Source organism: Bombina bombina, chromosome 7 (genome assembly GCF_027579735.1).
Source record: "Bombina bombina isolate aBomBom1 chromosome 7, aBomBom1.pri, whole genome shotgun sequence".
Taxonomy (NCBI): Eukaryota; Metazoa; Chordata; class Amphibia; order Anura; family Bombinatoridae; genus Bombina; species Bombina bombina.
In genome coordinates, this window is record NC_069505.1 from 12,822,292 (window position 1) to 12,849,651 (window position 27,360).

The 27,360-nt window shown below is 44.5% G+C and overlaps 1 protein-coding gene across 2 annotated transcripts in view; it reads left to right on the forward strand.

Moving 5' to 3' along the window:
* Positions 1-3,308: 3,308 nt before the first annotated feature.
* The window catches only part of TUT1 (terminal uridylyl transferase 1, U6 snRNA-specific), a 61,728-nt gene continuing 37,676 nt past the window's right edge, over positions 3,309-27,360 (forward strand). For both annotated transcript variants that reach the window (XM_053719957.1, XM_053719958.1), the window contains exons 1-7: positions 3,309-3,444; positions 7,958-8,148; positions 8,932-9,135; positions 10,135-10,249; positions 10,341-10,609; positions 10,687-10,874; positions 11,213-11,322. In XM_053719957.1, the coding sequence (XP_053575932.1) occupies positions 3,348-3,444; positions 7,958-8,148; positions 8,932-9,135; positions 10,135-10,249; positions 10,341-10,609; positions 10,687-10,874; positions 11,213-11,322 (1,174 nt within the window). In that variant the 5' untranslated portion in view covers positions 3,309-3,347. The remainder of the gene's footprint in view (positions 3,445-7,957; positions 8,149-8,931; positions 9,136-10,134; positions 10,250-10,340; positions 10,610-10,686; positions 10,875-11,212; positions 11,323-27,360) is intronic.

Consider the following 27,360-nt stretch of genomic DNA (forward strand, 5'->3'; position numbering starts at 1 on the left):
CACATATATATATAATGATATATAATATTACACACATATATATATATAATGATATATAATATTACACACATATATATATATATATAATGATATATAATATTACACACATATATATATAATGATATAGAATATTACACACATATATATATATATATATAATGATATATAATATTACACACATATATATATATATAATGATATAGAATATTACACACATATATATATATATAATGATATAGAATATTACACACATATATATATAATGATATATAATATTACACACATATATATATAATGATATAGAATATTACACACATATATATATATATATAATGATATATAATATTACACACATATATATATAATGATATAGAATATTACACACATATATATATATATATATATATAATGATATATAATATTACAAACATATATATATATAATGATATATAATATTACACACATATATATATATAATGATATATAATATTACACACATATATATATAATGATATAGAATATTACACACATATATATATATATAATGATATATAATATTACACACATATATATATAATGATATAGAATATTACACACATATATATATAATGATATAGAATATTACACACATATATATATATATATATATATATATATATATAATGATATATAATATTACAAACATATATATATAATGATATAGAATATTACACACATATATATATAATGATATAGAATATTACACACATATATATATATATAATGATATAGAATATTACACACATATATATATAATGATATAGAATATTACACACATATATATATATGAGAAATATAAAGAAAGGATCAGCGCTCAGTTGTTCCACCAAAAGGTAGGTAATATATTACTGAGAAAGTGTGAATAGATTTTTACATCTAGCTGTGAGGTATATACAGGTGAGATGTATATGTTCTCTGTAAGCTTAATGGGTGTAGGTATTTGAGCTGCTTGAACAAGTACGATACAGTGTACCCCTAACACTGACAAAAAAATTAAAATACAAGCGAAATGTCGAAAGAAGTTCAGCGCTGCAAACACGTGGAATACAAATACAATGTTACTATGTCAAATATACTAAATGTCTTTCAGATATGATGGACAAATGTTCTATCTATCCCACTTGTTCTATACGAACCGATATAAGACAAAGTCCGGTGAATATAAAAGTTCAACAATAGTAGTGCAATGGTTTGAATTGATAATACTAGGTGGAACTCAAATTACAACAATTGCAACAATGATGCTGGGGGATAAGTGGTAAACCCTTACCAGAGGGTACCTCAATCTTATGAGGTAATGTCAGCGCGTCTGTTTGGATTCTCTCCAGTCAGTCTTGGATTTTCCTCCTGTGTGTGAAAAGATCCAGGTCTTTACATTCGTGCCGACTTGTGTATGGTGCTTTCAATCTAGGAACTTCCTTATTCTTTATATCACTGGCTTGGTATCTCCTCGTAGTATGGTGGTTCCGTCTGGACCTTGGCTCTCACCGTATTCAGAGGGAGCGTTTCGAAGCTTGCAAGATGCTTCTTCATCAGAGGGAGAAGCATCTTGCAAGCTTCGAAACGCTCCCTCTGAATACGGTGAGAGCCAAGGTCCAGACGGAACCACCATACTACGAGGAGATACCAAGCCAGTGATATAAAGAATAAGGAAGTTCCTAGATTGAAAGCACCATACACAAGTCGGCACGAATGTAAAGACCTGGATCTTTTCACACACAGGAGGAAAATCCAAGACTGACTGGAGAGAATCCAAACAGACGCGCTGACATTACCTCATAAGATTGAGGTACCCTCTGGTAAGGGTTTACCACTTATCCCCCAGCATCATTGTTGCAATTGTTGTAATTTGAGTTCCACCTAGTATTATCAATTCAAACCATTGCACTACTATTGTTGAACTTTTATATTCACCGGACTTTGTCTTATATCGGTTCGTATAGAACAAGTGGGATAGATAGAACATTTGTCCATCATATCTGAAAGACATTTAGTATATTTGACATAGTAACATTGTATTTGTATTCCACGTGTTTGCAGCGCTGAACTTCTTTCGACATTTCGCTTGTATTTTAACATATATATATATATAATGATATATAATATTACACACATATATATATATATAATGATATAGAATATTACACACACATATATATATAATGATATAGAATATTACACACATATATATATATATAATGATATAGAATATTACACACATATATATATATATAATGATATATAATATTACACACATATATATATATAATGATATAGAATATTACACACATATATATATAATGATATAGAATATTACACACATATATATATATATATATATATATATATATAATGATATATAATATTACAAACATATATATATAATGATATAGAATATTACACACATATATATATAATGATATAGAATATTACACACATATATATATAATGATATAGAATATTACACACATATATATATAATGATATAGAATATTACACACATATATATATAATGATATAGAATATTACACACATATATATATAATGATATAGAATATTACACACATATATATATAATGATATAGAATATTACACACATATATATATAATGATATAGAATATTACACACATATATATATATAATGATATATAATATTACACACATATATATATAATGATATAGAATATTACACACATATATATATAATGATATAGAATATTACACACATATATATATATATATATATATATATATATATATATATATAATGATATATAATATTACAAACACACACATATATATATATATATATATAATGATATAGAATATTACACACATATATATATATATATATAATGATATATAATATTACAAACATATATATATATATAATGATATATAATATTACAAACATATATACATAATGATATATAATATTACACACACACATATATATATATATAATATATAATGATATATAATATTACAAACATATATATATATATATATATATATATATATATAATATTACACACATATATATATATAATGATATATAATATTACAAACATATATACATATCTATATAAACAGAGACTTGGAGCAGCAGTAACAGCAGCAGGTCTGACACTCACTGTCTGTATCGCTCACCTCTCAGCGCCTTTGTCTCCTCGGCTCATTAACATGCGTGACGTCATTTTAATCTCATGAATATTCATCACAGGAGTTGCCACGCCTCTTGAGGGAAGTGACGCAATTTTACGCCTTTTACGCATATTCCTATGCGACGGACCGACCCGGTATTATCATGGAGACGGAAAGCAGTTGTGAGATAATCCCGGATGTACGGGCCGCGGAACGCGGCAGCTTCAGGTGTCTTTTGTGCGGGGTCAGCGTGCCGAACCGTGAGTCGTAAACTAGTGGGAGGTGGGCGCGGGCATGTGACGTCATAAGTTTAGGTCACGTGAGCGGAGCCTGCACGTACTGAGTGACAGTGTCTTCTCCTATAGACATACCTATGTATGCTGTCAGCACATGCACGCGCATCCTGTAGTCAGTCACATGGGCTGTGTCACAGGAGTATGACTTGTCAGTCACCAAATCAGTAACAGTTTGTAACACATATTTATATGCAAATATTACTAAGTGCTGCATTTAATACGTGTAATAAGCCTCTATAAGGAGGTGTCCTGCACATAATACATCTACCTCACAGCTAGTCCTGCACTGCCTCTGTCACCCTGATTACCCACATTCTGCTCCAAAACACATCTGGCCTCAAATAAGACCCCTGACCCTGCAGCCTCTCTGTCACCTACATACCAACATCAGACCAATGACCCTGCAGCCCCTCTGTCACCTACATACCCACATCAGACCAATGACCCTGCAGCCCCTCTGTCACCTTCATACCAACATCAGACCAATGACCCTGCAGCCCCTCTGTCACCTACATACCCACATCAGACCAATGACCCTGCAGCCCCTCTGTCACCTTCATACCAACATCAGACCAATGACCCTGCAGCCCCTCTGTCACCTACATACCAACATCAGACCAATGACCCTGCAGCCCCTCTGTCACATTCATACCCACATCAGACCAATGACCCTGCAGCCCCTCTGTCACCTACATACCAACATCAGACCAATGACCCTGCAGCCCCTCTGTCACCTTCATACCAACATCAGACCAATGACCCTGCAGCCCCTCTGTCACCTTCATACCAACATCAGACCAAGGACCCTGCAGCCCCTCTGTCACCTTCATACCCACATCAGACCAATGACCCTGCAGCCCCTCTGTCACCTACATACCAAAATCAGACCAATGACCCTGCAGCCCCTCTGTCACCTACATACCAACATCAGACCAATGACCCTGCAGCCCCTCTGTCACCTTCATACCAACATCAGACCAATGACCCTGCAGCCCCTCTGTCACCTTCATACCAACATCAGACCAATGACCCTACAGCCCCTCTGTCACCTTCATACCCACATCAGACCAATGACCCTGCAGCCCCTCTGTCACCTTCATACCAACATCAGACCAATGACCCTGCAGCCCCTCTGTCACCTACATACCCACATCAGACCAATGACCCTGCAGCCCTTCTGTCACCTACATACCAACATCAGACCAATGACCCTGCAGCCCCTCTGTCACCTACATACCCACATCAGACCAATGACCCTGCTGCCCCTCTGTCACCTACATACCCACATCAGACCAATGACCCTGCAGCCCTTCTGTCACCTACATACCAACATCAGACCAATGACCCTGCAGCCCCTCTGTCACCTACATACCCACATCAGACCAATGACCCTGCAGCACCTCTGTCATCTACATACCAACATCAGACCAATGACCCTGCAGCCCCTCTGTCATCTACATACCCACATCAGACCAATGACCCTGCAGCCCCTCTGTCACCTACATACCAACATCAGACCAATGACCCTGCAGCCCCTCTGTCATCTACATACCCACATCAGACCAATGACCCTGCAGCCCCTCTGTCACCTACATACCAACATCAGACCAATGACCCTGCAGCCCCTCTGTCATCTACATACCCACATCAGACCAATGACACTGCAGCCCCTCTGTCACCTACATACCAACATCAGACCAATGACCCTGCAGCCCCTCTGTCATCTACATACCCACATCAGACCCCTGACCCTGCAGCCCCTCTGTCACCTACATACCCACATCAGACCAATGACCCAGCAGCCCCTCTCATCTACATACCCACACCAGACCCCTGACCCTGCAGCCCCTCTGTCACCTACATACCAACATCAGACCAATGACCCTGCAGCCCCTCTGTCATCTACAGACCCACATCAGACCAATGACCCTGCAGCCCCTCTGTCACCTACATACTAACATCAGACCAATGACCCTGTAGCCCCTCTCTCACCTACATACCAACATCAGACCAATGACCCTGCAGCCCCTCTGTCATCTACATACCCACATCAGACCAATGAGCCTGCAGCCCCTCTGTCACCTACATACCAACATCAGACCAATGACCCTGCAGCCCCTCTGTCACCTTCATACCAACATCAGACCAATGACCCTGCAGCCCCTCTGTCATCTACATACGAACATCAGACCAATGACCCTGCAGCCCCTCTGTCATCTACATACCCACATCAGACCAATGACCCTGCAGCCCCTCTGTCACCTACATACAAACATCAGACCAATGACCCTGCAGCCCCTCTGTCACCTACATACCCACATCAGACCCCTTCAGCCCCTCTGTCATCTACATACCCACATCAGACCAATGACCCTGCAGCCCCTCTGTCATCTAAATACCAACATCAGACCAATGACCCTGCAGCCCCTCTGTCACCTACATACCCACATCAGACCAATGACCCTGCAGCCCCTCTGTCACCTACATACCCACATCAGACCAATGACCCTGCAGCCCCTCTGTCATCTACATACCCACATCAGACCAATGACCCTGCAGCCCCTCTGTCATCTACATACCCACATCAGACCAATGACCCTGCAGCCCCTCTGTCACCTACATACTAACATCAGACCAATGACCCTGCAGCCCCTCTGTCATCTACATACCAACATCAGACCAATGACCCTGCAGCCCCTCTGTCACCTACATACCCACATCAGACCAATGACCCTGCAGCCCCTCTGTCATCTACATACCCACATCAGACCAATGACCCTGCAGCCCCTCTGTCATCTAAATACCCACATCAGACCAATGACCCTGCAGCCCCTCTGTCATCTAAATACCCACATCAGACCAATGACCCTGCAGCCCCTCTGTCATCTACATACGCACATCAGAACAATGACCCTGCAGCCCCTCTGTCATCTAAATACCCACATCAGACCCCTTCAGCCCCTCTGTCATCTACATACCCACATCAGACCAATGACCCTGCAGCCCCTCTGTCATCTACATACCCACATCAGACCAATGACCCTGCAGCCCCTCTGTCATCTAAATACCCACATCAGACCCCTTCAGCCCCTCTGTCATCTACATACCCACATCAGACCAATGACCCTGCAGCCCCTCTGTCATCTATATACCCACATCAGACCCCTTCAGCCCCTCTGTCATCTACATACCAACATCAGACCAATGACCCTGCAGCCCCTCTGTCATCTACATACCCACATCAGACCAATGACCCTGCAACCCCTCTGTCATCTACATACCATCATCAGACCAATGACCCTGCAGCCCCTCTGTCATCTAAATACCCACATCAGACCTCTTCAGCCACTCTGTCATCTACATACCCACATCAGACCAATGACCCTGCAGCCCCTCTGTCATCTACATACCCACATCAGACCAATGACCCTGCAGCCCCTCTGTCATCTACATACCAACATCAGACCAATGACCCTACAGCCCTCTGTCATCTAAATACCCACATCAGACCCCTTCAGCCCCTCTGTCATCTACATACCCACATCAGACCCCTGACCCTGCAGCCCCTCTGTCATCTAAATACCCACATCAGACCCCTGCAGCCCCTCTGTCATCTACATGCCCACATCAGACCCCTGACCCTGCAGCCCCTCTGTCATCTAAATACCCACATCAGACCCCTGCAGCCCCTCTGTCATCTACATGCCCACATCAGACCCCTGCAGTCCCTCTGTCATCTACATACCCACATCAGACCCCTGCAGCCCCTCTGTCATCTACATACCCACATCAGACCCCTTCAGCCCCTCTGTCATCTAAATACCCACATCAGACCCCTTCAGCCCCTCTGTCATCTACATACCCACATCAGACCCCTTCAGTCCCTCTGTCATCTACATACCCACATCAGACCCCTGCAGCCCCTCTGTCATCTACATACCCACATCAGACCCCTTCAGCCCCTCTGTCAACTACATACCCACATCAGACCCCTGCAGCCCCTCTGTCATCTACATACCCACATCAGACCCCTTCAGCCCCTCTGTCATCTAAATACCCACATCAGACCCCTTCAGCCCCTCTGTCATCTAAATACCCACATCAGACCCCTTCAGCCCCTCTGTCATCTAAATACCCACATCAGACCCCTTCAGCCCCTCTGTCATCTAAATACCCACATCAGACCCCTTCAGCCCCTCTGTCATCTAAATACCCACATCAGACCCCTTCAGCCCCTCTGTCATCTACATACCCACATCAGACCCACCGACCCTGAAGCCCTGCACTTCTGACTTTCTAAAGAACATTACAATTTCCTGGATGCCAATCTCCATTTTCTAGGCTCTACTTACACCTGCATTAGTTGAGCCCCTCTTTATTACAATTATCACATTATTATAATTTGTTGTAATTATTATTAATTATAATTCTTAATCCTATGGGAAAGTGATCTGACCATATTGGTTGTCTTCCCCAGGCCCCAGTCTGGCAGATCACTTGCACGGTCGTCGCCATGTACGTCTGTGCGAGGAGCGAGACAGACGCCAACAGCAGCAGGAACGAAGTGTGTATGTGAGCGGCTTCCCCAAAGGTAGCACAGAGGAGCAGCTGAAGGGCGTCTTCCAGGGAATCGGCTCCGTCAAAAGCATTGTGATGGATAAGGACAGGGTGAGGGAAGCGCAGGCAATACAGAGTCGCTTCATATGCTCAGCCCTGTTGTTTCATTCAGATCTTGCTGTGTAGGGTGAATCTAACCATCTTGGTTACTGACAACCTGAGCAGTTAATCACAGTCTAAGGGTTGTTTATTGGAGTCTTAACGTCATCAGTATTGTCATTGGGTTTGTCAGTGATCACAATCTCAAAATGCTTCTGGAGCCCAAAAGCAACATGAAATCATTATCTGACGCCCAAAAAAAAACAATTTTTTTTCTTTCATGATTTAGAAAGAGCATCAATTTTAAGGAACGTTCTAATTTACTCCTATTATTAATTTTTCTTCATTCTTTTGCTATCTTTATTTGAAAAGCAGGAATGTAAGCTTAGGAGCCGACACATTTTTGGTTCAGAACCCTGGGTAGCACTTACTGATTGTTGACTACATTTGATGACTACATTTAACCACCAATCAGCAAACGCTACCTAGGTTCTGAACCAAAAATGGTCCGGCTCCTAAGCCTACATTCCTGCTTTTAAAATAAAGATAGCAAGAGAACAAAGAAAAATTGATAATAGGAGTTAATTAGAAAGTTGCTTAAAATTGCTGCTCTATCTAAATTATCAAAGAAAAAATGTAAGTTTTATGTCCTTTTAACCTGTAGTGCTACAAGTAAATTGGAAAGTTCTGCCTGAATCATGATAGTTTAATTCTGACTTCACTGTCCCTTTAATTACACCTTCTATCGGTGAGGGTTCCGGCTGCGCATTATGTAACTCCCGTCTCGGTCTACAGGGCCTCTATGCCATCGTGGAGTTTGAGAGTGCAGAAGGAGTGAATATGACCCTGGCAGAGACAGACATCCAACTGGGAGGACAGCGGCTGAGGGTGAAACCGCGAGAAAAGAAGGAATTTAAGAAAAAGAAAGTGACAGCATCCAAAAACCTGCAGCCCCCTAACCCAGAAGAGCTGAGCATGAAGCTGGTTCGCTGCAGCGATGTGAGCAAATGGGGGGGAGAGGAGAACGGGAGCAAAAGTTATGAAAGACATTGTCCTTAACATATCACCTTAAAGGGTTCTCCAGGACCTCAACTCACCCTCTGTCAACCCTTTTATATCCCAGTTACTGCTAAAACTGCTCCCTTCATCCTCCGCTTATCTTCACAGAGGTTTTTATTTGTTCTGTGTCACAGCTGGCGCTACGGTTATCAGAAGCTACCACCGCTATACTATAAAGAGCTTCCTCTTGGTGTCTATATGTAAGTATGGCTAGTATTGCGTACTCTGCAGAGCCGTATAGCCACGTATACATAAAGTAGGCGCTTTTGTATCCTACAATACAGCAGACGGTGCTGCTTTTCGTTGCCTTTACCGCTTGCTGTGTGATAGAATAATCCTTTGTGAAGATAAGCAGATGATGAGAAAGGGTTAAATGGTAAAAGAGTTAGGATAGTATTGATAATGGGTAATTTGAGGTCCCAGACTGGGACAGATCATAAGGATTTTGAGATAGGATGTTGCAATCAAAAAATGAAAATTTAGACTTTGGTTTTCTTTAAAAAAAAAAAAGTTTGAGACCACACCAGAGGCCACAAACAGATAATTGAAAAGCTAAATATCAGAGTAAGAGTATACAAAAGGGAAAGACGTATGTGGTCTCTAGGTGTGGCAATCACGTAGATCAAATGCCAGATGTATTTAGATCTGATCGAACAGAAGCAAATAAATAAAAAACTGGTTATTACAATTGCAATCAAATTTAAAATGTGAATAGAATCATTTTTATAAAGCTACAATCAATTTGCTCTTCTTTTGTATAAAAAGATTGAAGGTTCCAGGGAAATTATTTGGATTGTCTGGTAGGTTGTTCAGAAAAGAACTTAACTGAAATGTTTTAGAATAGGGGTCAGAGTGACCCGTGGCTTTGTTATGCTGATGGTGATACTTTGCTTCTGGAAATACTGTGGTTATGGAGCATTTATACTCATATGTTTGTAGATAAATGATCAGATGAGGAATGTTCTTAGCCTCTGCTCTCCGTCTCATTATGAGAGTCGCCTCCGCGAGCTTCTGCTGTCTCTACTACAGGAAACATTCAATGAGTTCTTCCCAGGTGGGTAAACCAGTGTGTATGGGTGCAGGTGCTAGATTTATCATCTTCACGTGTCCTGTTACTTAATCATGTGATTGATTTGTCATTTCAGGGTGCAAACTTTTGCCCTTTGGCTCATCTGTAAATGGTTTTGAAATCAGCGGCTGTGACCTTGACTTATATTTGGATCTGGGAGAAGAACCGATGAGAGAGGGTCATGTGGATATGAGAAGACAGGGACAGAAGACAAATGGAAGAGAGGGAGAGAAAGATATGGGAGAGGAGGAAGAGTGGGAGGAATGGGAGAGATTAAAGGGACACAAAGGAGGTCAGGACTTAAGTGAATTAATGAGCCATGGAGAAGAGACTGATGAAGAAGAGGTGAGGTCTATCTTATGTATCACCCTTAGTTGGTGTGGTCACCATGGTACTTAGCATCTTGTTCCTTTCTATTCCAGGATATCTCCCCTGGCCTGTCCCTTCAGGGGGCCTCACCAGAGGAGGTCCTAGATGTGGTGGGGAAGGTTCTCCGGCGCTGTGTCCCTGGGGTACATAATGTCCAGAGCGTCCCATCCGCAAGACGTCCAGTTATACGCTTTCAGCATAAGACATCTGGTTTGAGGGGAGATATCACGCTCAATAATCGGTAATGTCAACCACTTATTAGGTCTCTTTGTATAGATAGTTCTCTTTATTTTGTCCCCTCTTTCACTCTCTTTTTCATTGTTGCTTTTCTCTTTTTTGTTCTCTCCATCTTGCTTTCTTTCTCTTTTACTCTTTATTTTTCTCTTATCTCTTTCCCCTCCCCCCCCTCTCTCTCTCTTTCACTCTCTCATTCTTGCTCAATTTCTTTTTTGTCCTGCTCCCTTTATTTTTTTCCTCATAACTTGTTCTCTCTCATTTCTCTTATTCTATCTGTCTCTTACCTCTGCTAAACATTCTAGTGTGAAAAATTTTTCACTCACAATCTTTCTTCCTTCCAAGACTGGCTCTGCGGAATTCTTCCTACTTGCGACTGTGCTCCGATCTTGACCCTCGGGTTCCACAGCTCGTCTACACCATACGATACTGGGCCAGAGTGAACCAGCTTGCAGGTGGGTGAGAGAAGTATGAAGGGAAAGTCAGCGTATGACAGACTGAAGACTTGAGATGGCAGAGATGGATAAGAAAACAAGTGTGAGAGGTGTTTAGTAGAAGAAACATCAGCTCAAAAAGTAAACATTCTGAACCAAAAACCCCATCCAGTCTGCCCATATGTCCTATGTACCCAGCACCTACTGACCTTATCTGCTGCTAATTCCTCTTCCTATACACACAGCACCTACTGACCTTACCTGCTGCTAATATCTCTTCCTATACACCCAGCACCTACTGACCTTACCTGCTGCTAATACATCTTCCTATACCCCCAGCACCTACTGACCTTACCTGCTGCTAATACCTCTTCCTATACACCCAGCACCTACTGACCTTACCTGCTGCTAATACATCTTCCTATACCCCCAGCACCTACTGACCTTACCTGCTGCTAATACCTCTTCCTATACACCCAGCACCTACTGACCTTACCTGCTGCTAATAACTCTTCCTATACACCCAGCACCTACTGACCTTACCTGCTGCTAATACCTCTTCCTATACACCCAGCACCTACTGACCTTACCTGCTGCTAATACCTCTTCCTATACACCCAGCACCTACTGACCTTACCTACAGCTAATACCTCTTCCTATACACCCAGCACCTACTGACCTTACCTGCTGCTAATACCTCTTCCTATACACCCAGCACCTACTGACCTTACCTGCTGCTAATATCTCTTCCTATACACCCAGCACCTACTGACCTTACCTGCTGCTAATACCTCTTCCTATACACCCAGCACCTACTGACCATACCTGCTGCTAATACCTCTTCCTATACACCCAGCACCTACTGACCTTACCTGCTGCTAATACCTCTTCCTATACACCCAGCACCTACTGACCTTACCTGCTGCTAATACCTCTTCCTATACACCCAGCACCTACTGACCTTACCTACTGCTAATACCTCTTCCTATACACCCAGCACCTACTGACCTTACCTGCTGCTAATACCTCTTCCTATACACCCAGCACCTACTGACCTTACCTGCTGCTAATACCTCTTCCTATAAACCCAGCACCTACTGACCTTACCTGCTGCTAATAATCTCTTCCTATACACCCAGCACCTACTGACCTTACCTGGTGCTAATACCTCTTCATATACACCCAGCACCTACTGACCTTACCTGCTGCTAATACCTCTTCCTATACACCCAGCACCTACTGACCTTACCTGCTGTTAATAACTCTTCCTATACACCCAGCACCTACTGACCTTACCTGCTGCTAATACCTCTTCCTATACCCCCAGAACCCTACTGACCTTACCTGCTGCTAATATCTCTTCCTATACACCCAGCACCTACTGACCTTACCTGCTGCTAATATCTCTTCCTATACACCCAGCACCTACTGACCTTACCTGCTGCTAATACCTCTTCCTATACCCCCAGAACCCTACTGACCTTACCTGCTGCTAATATCTCTTCCTATACACCCAGCACCTACTGACCTTACCTGCTGCTAATATCTCTTCCTATACACCCAGCACCTACTGACCTTACCTGCTGCTAATACCTCTTCCTATACACCCAGCAGCTACTGACCTTACCTGCTGCTAATACCTCTTAATATACACCCAGCACCTACTGACCTTACCTGCTGCTAATACCTCTCCCTATACACCCAGCACCTACTGACCTTACCTGCTGCTAATACCTCTCCCTATACACCCAGCACCTACTGACCTTACCTGCTGCTAATACCTCTTCCTATACACCCAGCACCTACTGACCTTACCTGCTGCTAATACCTCTTCCTATACACCTAGCACCTACTGACCTTACCTGCTGCTAATACCTCTTCCTATACACCCAGCACCTACTGACCTTACCTGCTGCTAATACCTCTTCCTATACACCCAGCATCTACTGACCTTACCTGCTGCTAATACCTCTTCCTATACACCCAGCACCTACTGACCTTACCTGCTGCTAATACCTCTTCCTATACACCTAGCACCTACTGACCTTACCTGCTGCTAATACCTCTTCCTATACACCCAGCACCTACTGACCTTACCTGCTGCTAATACCTCTTCCTATACACCCAGAACCTACTGACCTTACCTGCTGCTAATACCTCTTCCTATACACCCAGCACCTACTGACCTTACCTGCTGCTAATACCTCTTCCTATACACCCAGCACCTACTGACCTTACCTGCTGCTAATACCTCTTCGTATACACCCAGCACCTACTGACCTTACCTACTGCTAATACCTCTTCCTATATACCCAGCACCTACTGACCTTACCTGCTGCTAATACCTCTTCCTATACACCCAGCACCTACTGACCTTACCTGCTGCTAATAACTCTTCCTATACACCCAGCACCTACTGACCTTACCTGCTGCTTATACCTCTTCCTATACACCCAGCACCTACTGACCTCACCTGCTGCTAATACCTCACCCTATACACCCAGCACCTACTGACCTTACCTGCTGCTAATACCTCTTCCTATACACCCAGCACCTACTGACCTTACCTGCTGCTAATACCTCTTCCTATACACCCAGCACCTACTGACCTTACCTGCTGCTAATATCTCTTCCTATACACCCAGCACCTACTGACCTTACCTGCTGCTAATACCTCTTCCTATACACCCAGCACTTACTGACCTTACTTACTGCTAATACCTCTTCATATACACAGAGCACCTACTGACCTTACCTGCTGCTGATACCTCTTCCTATACAGCAAGCATCTACTGACCTTACCTGGTGCTAATACCTCTTCCTATACACCCAGCACCTACTGACATTACCTGCTGCTAATACCTCTTCCTATACACCCAGCACCTACTGACCTTACCTGCTGCTAATACCTCTTCCTATACACCCAGCACCTACTGACCTTACCTGCTGCTAATACCTCTTCCTATACACCCAGCACCTACTGACCTTACCTGCTGCTAATACCTCTTCCTATACACCCAGCACCTACTGACCTTACCTGCTGCTAATACCTCTTCCTATACACCCAGCACCTACTGACCTTACCTGCTGCTAATACCTCTTCGTATACACCCAGCACCTACTGACCTTACCTGCTGCTAATACCTCTTCGTATACACCCAGCACCTACTGACCTAACCTGCTGCTAATACCTCTTCCTGTACACCCAGCACCTACTGACCTTACCTGCTGCTTATACTTCTTCCTATACACCCAGCACCTACTGACATTACCTGCTGCTAATACCTCTTCCTATACACCCAGCACCTACTGACCTTACCTGCTGCTAATACCTCTTCCTATACACCCAGCACCTACTGACCTTACCTGCTGCTAATACCTCTTCCTATACACCCAGTACCTACTGACCTTACCTGCTGCTAATACCTCTTCCTATACACCCAGCACCTACTAACCTTACCTGCTGCTAATACCTCTTCGTATACACCCAGCACCTACTGACCTTACCTGCTGCTAATACCTCTTCGTATACACCCAGCACCTACTGACCTAACCTGCTGCTAATACCTCTTCCTATACACCCAGCACCTACTGACCTTACCTGCTGCTTATACTTCTTCCTATACACCCAGCACCTACTGACCTTACCTGCTGCTAATAACTCTTCCTATACACCCAGCACCTACTGACCTTACCTGCTGCTAATACCTCTTCCTATACACCCAGCACCTACTGACCTTACCTGCTGCTAATACCTCTTCCTATACACCCAGCACCTACTGACCTTACCTGCTGCTTATACTTCTTCCTATACACCCAGCACCTACTGACCTTACCTGCTGCTAATAACTCTTCCTATACACACAGCACCTACTGACCTTACCTGTTGCTAATACCTCTTCCTATACACCCAGCATCTACTGACCTTACCTGCTGCTAATATCTCTTCCTATATACCCAGCACCTACTGACCTTACCTGCTGCTAATACCTCTTCTTATACACCCAGCACCTACTGACCTTACCTGCTGCTAATATCTCTTCCTATACACCCAGCACCTACAGACCTTACCTGCTGCTAATACCTCTTCCTATACACCCAGCACCTACTGAACTTACCTGCTGCTAATACCTCTTCCTATACACCCAGCACCTACTGAACTTACCTGCTGCTAATACCTCTTCCTATACACCCAGCACCTACAGACCTTACCTGCTGCTAATACCTCTTCCTATACACCCAGCACCTACTGACCTTACCTGCTGCTAATACCTCTTCCTATACACCCATCATCTACAGACCTTACCTGCTGCTAATACCTCTTCCTATACACCCAGCACCTACTGACCTTACCTGCTGCTAATACCTCTTCCTATACACCCAGCACCTACAGACCTTACCTGCTGCTAATACCTCTTCCTATACACCCAGCACCTACTGACCTTACCTGCTGCTAATACCTCTTCCTATACACCCAGCACCTACTGACCTTACCTGCTGCTAATACCTCTTCCTATACACCCAGCACCTACTGACCTTACCTGCTGCTAATTCCTCTTCCTATACACACAGCACCTACTGACCTTACCTGCTGCTAATACCTCTTCCTATACACCCAGCACCTACTGACCTTACCTGCTGCTAATACCTCTTCCTATACACCCAGCACCCTACTGACCTTACCTGCTGCTAATAACTCTTCCTATACACCCAGCACCCTACTGACCTTACCTGCTGCTAATACCTCTTCCTATGCACCCAGCACCTACTGACCTTACCTGCTGCTAATACCTCTTCCTATACACCCAGCACCTACTAACCTTACCTGCTGCTAATACCTCTTCCTATACACCCAGCACCTACTGACCTTACCTGCTGCTAATCCCTCTTCCTATACACCCAGCACCTACTGACCTTACCTGCTGCTAATACCTCTTCCTATACACCAAGCACCTACTGACCTTACCTGCTGCTAATACCTCTTCCTATACACCCAGCACCTACTGACCTTACCTGCTGCTAATACCTCTTCCTATACACCCAGCACCTACAGACCTTACCTGCTGCTAATACCTCTTCTTATACACCTAGCACCTACTGACCTTACCTGCTGCTAATACCTCTTCCGATACACCCAGCACCTACTGACCTTACCTGCTGCTAATACGTCTTCCTATACACCCAGCACCTACTGACCATACCAACTGCTAATACCTCTTCCTATACACCCAGCACCTACTGACCATACCAACTGCTAATACCTCTTCCGATACACCCAGCACCTACTGACCTTACCTGCTGCTAATACGTCTTCCTATACACCCAGCACCTACTGACCTTACCTGCTGCTAATAGCTCTTCCAATACACCCAGCACCTACTGACCTTACCTGCTGCTAATACCTCTTCCTATACACCCAGCACCTACTGACCTTACCTGCTGCTAATACCTCTTCCTATATACCCAGCACCTACTGACCTTACCTACTGCTAATACCGCTTCCTATACACCCAGCACCTACTGACCTTACCTGCTGCTAATACCTCTTCCTATACACCCAGCACTTACTGACCTTACCTGCTGCTAATACCTCTTCCCATACACCCAGCACCTACTGACCTTACCTGCTGCTAATAACTCTTCCTATACACCCAGCACCTACTGATCTTACCTGCTGCTAATACCTCTTCCTATACACCCAGCACCTACTGACCTTACCTGCTGCTAATACCTCTACCTATACATCCAGTACCTACTGACCTGACCTTACCTGCTACTAATACCTCTTCCTATACACCCAGCACCTAATGACCTTACCTGCTACTAATACCTCTTCCTATACACCCAGCATCTACTGAACTTACCTGCTGCTAAAACCTCTTCCTATACACCCAGCACCTACTGACCTTACCTGCTGCTAATACCTCTTCCTATACACCCAGCACCTACTGACCTTACCTGCTGCTAATACCTCTTCCTATACACCCAGCACCTACTGACCTTACCTGCTGCTAATACCTCTTCCTATACACCCAGCACCTACTGACCTTACCTGCTGCTAATACCTCTTCCTATACACACAGCACCTACTGACCTTACCTGCTGCTAATACCTCTTCCTATACACCCAGCACCTACTGACCTTACCTGCTGCTAATACCTCTTCCTATACACCCAGCACCTACTGACCTTACCTGCTGCTAATACCTCTTCCTATACACCCAGCACCTACTGACCTTACCTGCTGCTAATACCTCTTCCTATACACCCAGCACCTACTAACCTTACCTGCTGCTAATACCTCTTCCTATACACCCAGCACCTACTGACCTTACCTGCTGCTAATACCTCTTCCTATACACCCAGCACCTACTGACCTTACCTGCTGCTAATACCTCTTCCTATACACACAGCACCTACTGACCTTACCTGCTGCTAATACATCTTCCTATACACCCAGCACCTACTGACCTTACCTGCTGCTAATACCTCTTCCTATACACCCAGCACATACTGAACTTACCTGCTGCTAATACCTCTTCCTATACACCCAGCACCTACTGACCTTACCTGCTGCTAATACCTTTTCCTATACACCCAGCACCTACTGACCTTACCTGCTGCTAATACCTCTTCCTATACACCCAGCACCTACTGACCTTACCTGCTGCTAATACCTCTTCCTATACACCCAGCACCTACTGACCTTACCTGCTGCTAATACCTCTTCCTATACACCCAGCACCTACTGACCTTACCTGCTGCTAATACCTCTTCCTATACACCCAGCACCTACTGACCTTACCTGCTGCTAATACCTCTTCCTATACACCCAGCACCTACTGACCTTACCTGCTGCTAATACCTCTTCCTATACACCCAGCACCTACTGACCTTACCTGCTGCTAATACCTCTTCCTATACACCCAGCACCTACTGACCTTACCTACTGCTAATACCTCTTCTTATACACCCAGCACCTACTGACCTTACCTGCTGCTAATACCTCTTCCTATACACCCAGCACCTACTGACCTTACCTGCTGCTAATACCTCTTCCTATACACCCAGCACCTACTGACCTTACCTGCTGCTAATACCTCTTCCTATACACCCAGCACCTACTGACCTTACCTGCTGCTAATACCTCTTCCTATACACCCAGCACCTACTGACCTTACCTGCTGCTAATACCTCTTCCTATACACCCAGCACCTACTGACCTTACCTGCTGCTAATACCTCTTCCTATACACCCAGCACCTACTGACCTTACCTGCTGCTAATATCTCTTACTATACACCCAGCACCTACTGACCTTACCTGCTGCTAATATCTCTTCCTATACACCCAGCACCTACTGACCTTACCTGCTGCTAATATCTCTTCCTATACACCCAGCACCTACTGACCTTACCTGCTGCTAATATCTCTTCCTATACACCCAGCACCTACTGACCTTACCTGCTGCTAATATCTCTTCCTATACACCCAGCACCTACTGACCTTACCTGCTGCTAATACCTCTTCCTATACACCCAGCACCTACTGACCTTACCTGCTGCTAATACCTCTTCCTATACACCCAGCACCTACTGACCTTACCTACTGCTAATACTTCTTCTTATACACCCAGCACCTACTGACCTTACCTGCTGCTAATACCTTTTCCTATACACCCAGCACCTACTGACCTTACCTGCTGCTAATACCTCTTCCTATACACCCAGCACCTACTGACCTTACCTGCTGCTAATACCTTTTCCTATACACCCAGCACCTACTGACCTTACCTGCTGCTAATACCTCTTCCTATACACCCAGCACCTACTGACCTTACCTGCTGCTAATACCTCTTCCTATACACCCAGCACCTACTGACCTTACCTGCTGCTAATACCTCTTCCTATACACCCAGCACTTACTGACCTTACCTGATGCTAATACCTCTTCCTATACACCCAGCACCTACTGACCTTACCTGCTGCTAATACATCTTCCTATACACCCAGCACCTACTGACCTTACCTGCTGCTAATATCTCTTCCTATACACCCAGCACCTACTGACCTTACCTGCTGCTAATATCTCTTCCTATACACCCAGCACCTACTGACCTTACCTGCTGCTAATACCTCTTCCTATACACCCAGCACCTACTGACCTTACCTGCTGCTAATACCTCTTCCTATACACCCAGCATCTACTGACCTTACCTGCTGCTAATACCTCTTCCTATACACCCAGCACCTACTGACCTTACCTGCTGCTAATATCTCTTCCTATACACCCAGCACCTACTGACCTTACCTACTGCTAATACCTCTCCCTATACACCCAGCACCTACTGACCTTACCTGCTGCTAATACCTCTTCCTATACACCCAGCACCTACTGACCTTACCTGCTGCTAATACCTCTTCCTATACACCCAGCACCTACTGACCTTACCTGCTGCTAATACCTCTTCCTATACACCCAGCAGCTACTGACATTACCTGCTGCTAATATCTCTTCCTATACACCCAGCACCTACTGACCTTACCTGCTGCTAATACCTCTTCCTATACACCCAGCACCTACTGACCTTACCTGCTGCTAATACCTCTTCCTATACACCCAGCACTTACTGACCTTACCTGCTGCTAATATCTCTTCCTATACACACAGCACCTACTGACCTTACCTGCTGCTAATACCTCTTCCTATACACCCAGCACCTACTGACCTTACCTGCTGCTAATACCTCTTCCTATACACCCAGCATCTACTGACCTTACCTACTGCTAATACCTCTTCCTATACACCCAGCACCTACTGACCTTACCTGTTGCTAATACCTCTTCCTATACACCCAGCACCTACAGACCTTACCTGCTGCTAATACCTCTTCCTATACACCCAGCACCTACTGACCTTACCTGCTGCTAATACCTCTTCCTATACCCCCAGCACCTACTGACCTTACCTGCTGCTAATACCTCTTCCTATACCCCCAGCACCTACTGACCTTACCTGCTGCTAATACCTCTTCCTATACCCCCAGCACCTACTGACCTTACCTGCTGCTAATACCTCTTCCGATACACCCAGCACCTACTGACCTTACCTGCTGCTAATACCTCTTCCTATACCCCCAGCACCTACTGACCTTACCTGCTGCTAATACCTCTTCCTATACACCCAGCACCTACTGACCTTACCTGCTGCTAATACCTCTTCCTATACACCCAGCACCTACTGACCTTACCTGCTGCTAATACCTCTTCCTATACACCCAGCACCTACTGACCTTACCTGCTGCTAATACCTCTTCCTATACACCCAGCACCTACTGACCTTACCTGCTGCTAATACCTCTTCCTATACACCCAGCACCTACTGACCTTACCTGCTGCTAATACCTCTTCCTATACACCCAGCACCTACTGACCTTACCTGCTGCTAATACCTCTTCCTTTACACCCAGCACCTACTGACCTTACCTGCTGCTAATACCTCTTCCTTTACACCCAGCACCTACTGACCTTACCTGCTGCTAATATCTCTTCCTATACACCCAGCACCTACTGACCTTACCTGCTGCTGATACCTCTTCCTATACACCAGCACCTACTGACCTTACCTGCTGCTAATAACTCTTCCTATACACCCAGCACCAACTGACCTTACCTGCTGCTAATAACTCTTCCTATACACCCAGCACCTACTGACCTTACCTGCTGCTAATACCTCTTCCTATACACCCAGCACCTACTGACCTTACCTGCTGCTAATACCTCTTCCTATTCACCCAGCATCTAATGACCTTACCTGCTGCTAATAACTCTTCCTATACACCCAGCACTTACTGACCTTACCTGCTGCTAATAACTCTTCCTATACACCCAGCACTTACTGACCTTACCTGCTGCTAATACCTCTTCCTATACACCAAGCACCTACTGACATTACCTGTTGCTAATACCTCTTCCTATACACCCAGCACCTACTGACCTTACCTGCTGCTAATACCTCTTCCTATACACCCAGCACCTACTGACCTTACCTGCTGCTAATACCTCTTCTTATACACCCAGCACCTACTGACCTTACCTGCTGCTAATATCTCTTCCTATACACCCAGCACCTACAGACCTTACCTGCTGCTAATACCTCTTCCTATACACCCAGCACCTACTGACCTTACCTGCTGCTAATACCTCTTCCTATACACCCAGCACCTACTGACCTTACCTGCTACTAATATCTCTTCCTATACACCCAGCACCTACTGACCTTACCTGCAGCTAATACCTCTTCCTATACACCCAGCACCTACTCACCTTACCTGCTGCTAATACCTCTTCCTATACACCCAGCACCTACTCACCTTACCTGCTGCTAATACCTCTTCCTATACACCAGCACCTACTGACCTTACCTGCTGCTAATACTTCTTCCTATACACCCAGCACCTACTGACCTTACCTGCTGCTAATACCTCTTCCTATAAACCCAGCACCTACTGACCTTACCTGCTGCTAATACCTCTTCCTATACACCCAGCACCTACTGAACTTACCTGCTGCTAATACCTCTTCCTATACACCCAGCACCTACTGAACTTACCTGCGGCTAATACCTCTTCCTATACACCCAGCACCTACAGACCTTACCTGCTGCTAATACCTCTTCCTATACACCCAGCACCTACTGACCTTACCTGCTGCTAATACCTCTTCCTATACACCCAGCACCTACTAACCTTACCTGCTGCTTATACCTCTTCCTATACACCCAGCACCTACAGACCTTACCTGCTGCTAATACCTCTTCCTATACACCCAGCACCTACTGACCTTACCTGCTGCTAATACCTCTTCCTATACACCCAGCACCTACTGACCTTACCTGCTGCTAATACCTCTTCCTATACACCCAGCACCTACTGACCTTACCTGCTGCTAATACCTCTTCCTATACACCCAGCACCTACTGAACTTACCTGCTGCTAATACCTCTTCCTATACACCCAGCACCTACAGACCTTACCTGCTGCTAATACCTCTTCCTATACACCCAGCACCTACTGACCTTACCTGCTGCTAATACCTCTTCCTATACACCCAGCACCTACTGACCTTACCTGCTGCTAATACCTCTTCCTATACACCCAGCACCTACTGACCTTACCTGCTGCTAATACCTCTTCCTATACACCCAGCACCTACTGACCTTACCTGCTGCTAATACCTCTTCCTATACACCCAGCACCTACTGACCTCACCTGCTGCTAATACCTCTTCCTATACACCCAGCACCTACTGACCTTACCTGCTGCTAATACCTCTTCCAATACACCCAGCACCTACTGACCTTACCTGCTGCTAATACCTCTTCCTATACACCCAGCGCCTACTGACCTTACCTGCTGCTAATACCTATTCCTATACACCCAGCACCTACTGACCTTACCTGCTGCTAATACCTCTTCCTATACACCCAGCACCTACTGACCTTACCTGCTGCTAATACCTCTTCCTATACACCCAGCACCTACTGACCTTACCTGCTGCTAATACCTCTTCCTATACACCCAGCACCTACTGACCATACCTGATGCTAATACCTCTTCCTATACACCCAGCACCTACTGACCTTACCTGCTGCTAATACCTCTTCCTATACACCCAGCACCTACTGACCTTGCCTGCTGCTAATACCTCTTCCTATACACCCAGCACCTACTGACCTTACCTGCTGCTAATACCTCTTCCTATACACCCAGCACCTACTGACCTTACCTGCTGCTAATACCTCTCCCTATACACCCAGCACCTACTGACCTTACCTGCTGCTAATACCTCTTCCTATACACCCAGCACCTACTGACCTTACCTGCTGCTAATACCTCTTCCTATACACCCAGCACCTACTGACCTTACCTGCTGCTAATACCTCTTCCTATACACCCAGCATCCTACTGACCTTACCTGCTGCTAATACCTCTTCCTATACACCCAGCACCTACTGACCTTACCTGCTGCTAATACCTCTTCCTATACACCCAGCACCTTATGACCTTACCTTCTGCTAATACCTCTTCCTATACACCCAGCACCTACTGACCTTACCTGCTGCTAATACCTCTTCCTATACACCCAGCACCTACTGACCTTACCTGCTGCTAATACCTCATCCAATACACCCAGCACCTATTGACCTTACCTGCTGCTAATACCTCTTCCTATACACCCTGCACCTACTGACCTTACCTGCTGCTAATACCTCTTCCTAAACACCCAGCACCTACTGACCTTACCTACTGCTAATACCTCTTCCTATACACCCAGCACCTACTGACCTTACCTACTGCTAATACCTCTTCCTAGACACCCAGCACCTACTGACCTTACCTGCTGCTAATACCTCTTCCTATACACCCAGCACCTACTGACCTTACCTGCTGCTAATACCTCTTCCTATACACCCAGCACCTACTGACCTTACCTGCTGCTAATACCTCTTCCTATACACCCAGCACCTACTGACCTCACCTGCTGCTAATACCTCTTCCTATACACCCAGCACCTACTGACCTTACCTGCTGCTAATACCTCTTCCTATACACCCAGCACATATTGACCTTACCTGCTACTAATGGTATATTGGGTTGAAAGGTAATATCATAGAATTCAAAAGTTTGGAGCAGCAGTGTCCAACCTTTTCACGTGAGGGCTGTATTGATAGTGTTTCTTTTTGGATGCCAGGTTACCTAAGTGAAATGAAAATTATAAAGTATAATTATTTATGAAACAAACTTTAAATGAGCGTTGTTTAACTATAGATATTATTGCTTTGTTTGAACACGCACTACCTTCTTATAATATATTTCTATGTCTCTATAATGATATCGACCTAGATAGAAAAGTGAGAGCTTCACTAATTTTATGTCCTCTACAATATTATTAGTAGTTTATTGCTTGTAAATAACTATGTTAAATGTAGTAAAAAATAACATTTCTTTCTAATGACACGATGAGTCCACGGATCATCTAATTACTATTGGGGATATCACTCCTGCCCAGTAGGAGGCGGCAAAAAGCACAACAGCAAAGCTGTTAAATATCACCTCCCTTCCCTCCAACCCCAGTCATTCTCTTTGCCTACGTTAGAGCTAGGAAGTGGCCAAGTTAGGTGTTAGGAAAAGATTCTTCAAGCAAGATTTTATTATTTTTTAAGCAGTGCAAGATTGTTCTGCTTTGCTCTAGGGTGTAGCCGTAGTCCATATCAGTCTCTTCAGTAGTGCAGTGGTAACTTTAGAGCAATGGAAATTTGTGGGACTTAATTCTCACTGCGCCTCCCATGTATTTATGCTGCGCTACCCATGCAAGCCTGAGTAAGATTACTCAGTCTTTGTTTCTATCCACAGGTCCATGTGAGGGATCTGGCCTCCCAAACCTAGTGAGCTGCTGTGCTGCCTGGCAGAAGTATTAAGGTAAGTGCTAACTTTATATTTTTCTGGGACATGCAGAGAGAAAGGATAGCACTTTTACTTTCATTGGGACAAATTACTTTCCTATGACAGGGGAATATTTATTAAGGGCAGCGGAGCAGGCACTGGGGACGAGGAGAGCTGGCTCTTGGTGGTGTATGTTTATTATACTTTACTCCCGACAGCCATGTTAATTGAATTAGCCGATCAGGAGTTTTAAGGTTACGCCCACGATGGGCGGAGTTAGAAACAGCGGCAGTTCCTATTTCGCGCCTTTTTTCTAGCCCTGTTTGTCACTTCCTGTGTCTCCGGAGAGAAATTCAGCTGCGTCACAGATTCAGCAGCGTTGCGGTTACGGACCGCAGTGTTTACAGAGTTGAGTCCGGATCAGTCACAAAGTAGTTTTCTTTGTTAGAGGCAGGCAAGTAAGCACCACAGCAACGCTAAGCTGAGGTGTAGAGTTGTCTGAAAGTCATTTGGGGGACTAAGGTGTAATTTTAATAGTTGAAAAATAAAGCAGCTATTTTGTTCGTTTAAAATTTAAAGGAACAGTAACACATTTTTTTGCCTTTGTTGGGGGATATTTTCTGAGTTATATATCAGTTGTCTGTTTATTGGTGAATAAAGATGGACCAAGAAACCCTGCAAGATGTTACTTGTTCTTTATGTTTTGATGCTAATGTAGAACCACCAATCCCTTTCTGTTCCTCATGTATTGAGAGATCTATACATTATAGGGATAGACTTTTTTTCTGAGCCAACATTGTCTAAGGCGGATACTGTTCAGTAGTCTTCTGACAATGTTCAAGATATGCAGCAGCTTTCTCCTCAAGTGTCCCAAAGTTTAGCGTCCATAGAGCCAGTGCCCTGCGCTTCCTCTATTACTCCACCTGGAGTTACCTTGCAAGATATCGCTTCCCTAATGTCATCAGCGGTATCTGATGCGTTGTCTGCTTTTCCCATGCTGCAGGGAGGAAATGTAATCAATCTGTGAATAAGGTTTCTGACACAGTAGTGGCTATTCTGAATGTTTCTTCCCACAAACCTAAAGAGAAAGATACTTTGGTAGCATCTTAGGGTGAAATCTCAGACTCAGACAGTGTTATACCTTTAACTGATACTGAAGTGGTTTCTTTCAGGTTCAAGCTTGAACACCTCCGTTTGTTACTTAAGGAGGTTTTAGCTACCCTGGACGACTCTGACACTACTGTCGTAGTCAATCCTAAGAAGTCTAGCAAACTAAACAAGTATTTTGACGTGCCCTCCATGATGGAGGTATTTCCTGTACCATATAGGGCTACAGAGATTATTGCTAAGGAATGGGAGAGACCGGGTATCCCTTTTTCTCCATCCCCTATATTTAAAAAGATGTTTCCTATTGTAGACTCTATCAAGGAGTCTTGGCAGACGGTACCCAAAGTGGAAGGAGCAATTTCCACGCTAGCCAAGAGAACAACTATTCCCATAGAGGATAGTTGTTCCTTTAAAGTCCCTATAGATAAGAAGTTAGAAGGGTTGCTCAAGAAGATGTATGTACACCAGGGTTTGCAATGGCAACCTGCGGTTTGTATTGCTACTGTCACTAGTGTGGCAGCATACTGGTTTGATGCGTTGTCTGATTCTATTCGGACAGACACTCCTCTCGAAGAAATCCAGGATAGGATAAAGACCCTAAAATTGACCAACTCCTTTATCACGGATGCTTCCCTTCAGGTTATTAAGCTGGGAGCTAAGATTTCTGGTTTTGCCGCCCTGGCCTGCAGAGCCTTATGGTTAAAGTCTTGGTCTGCGGATGTGTCATCTAAGTCTAAAGTTTTGGCGATTCCTTACAAGGGAAAGACCTTGTTTGGACCGGGTTTGACGGAAATAATTTCTGACATTACGGGAGGAAAGGGCCATTTCCTCCCTCAGGATAAGAGAAACAAACAAAAGGGACGTCAGAGTAATTTTCGTTCCTTTCGAAATTTCAAGGGAAATCCTTCCACTCCCTCTTCCAAGCAGGAGCAATCCAAGCCTTCCTGGAGGCCCAATCAGTCTTGGAACAAGGGAAAACAATCCAAGAAGCCTGCTATTGAATCAAAAGCAGCATGAAGGGTCTGCCCCCGATCCGGGACCGGATCTTGTGGGGGGCAGACTTTCCTTCTTCACTCAGGCTTGGGTTCGAGATTTTCAGGATCCCTTGGCAGTGGACATCGTGTCCCAGGGATACAAACTAGAGTTCAAGACATTTCCTCCCAGAGGCAGGTTTCTGCTTTCAAGATTATCTGTAGACCAGACAAAAAGAGAGACGTTCAGGACCTCTCCAACCTGGGAGTGATTGTTCCTGTTCTGATACAGGAACGGGGTCTGGGGTTTTATTCCAATCTGTTCATGGTTCCCAAAAAGGAGGGAGCCTTCAGACCAATTTTAGATCTCAAAAGTCTAAACAAATTCCTCAGAGTGCCGTCCTTCAAGATGGAAACTATTTGTTCCATTCTTCCTTTGGTCCAAGAGGGTCATATTATGACAACTGTGGATTTAAAGGATGTGTATCTGCATGTCCCCATCCACAGGGACCATCACAAGTTTCTAAGGTTTGCATTTC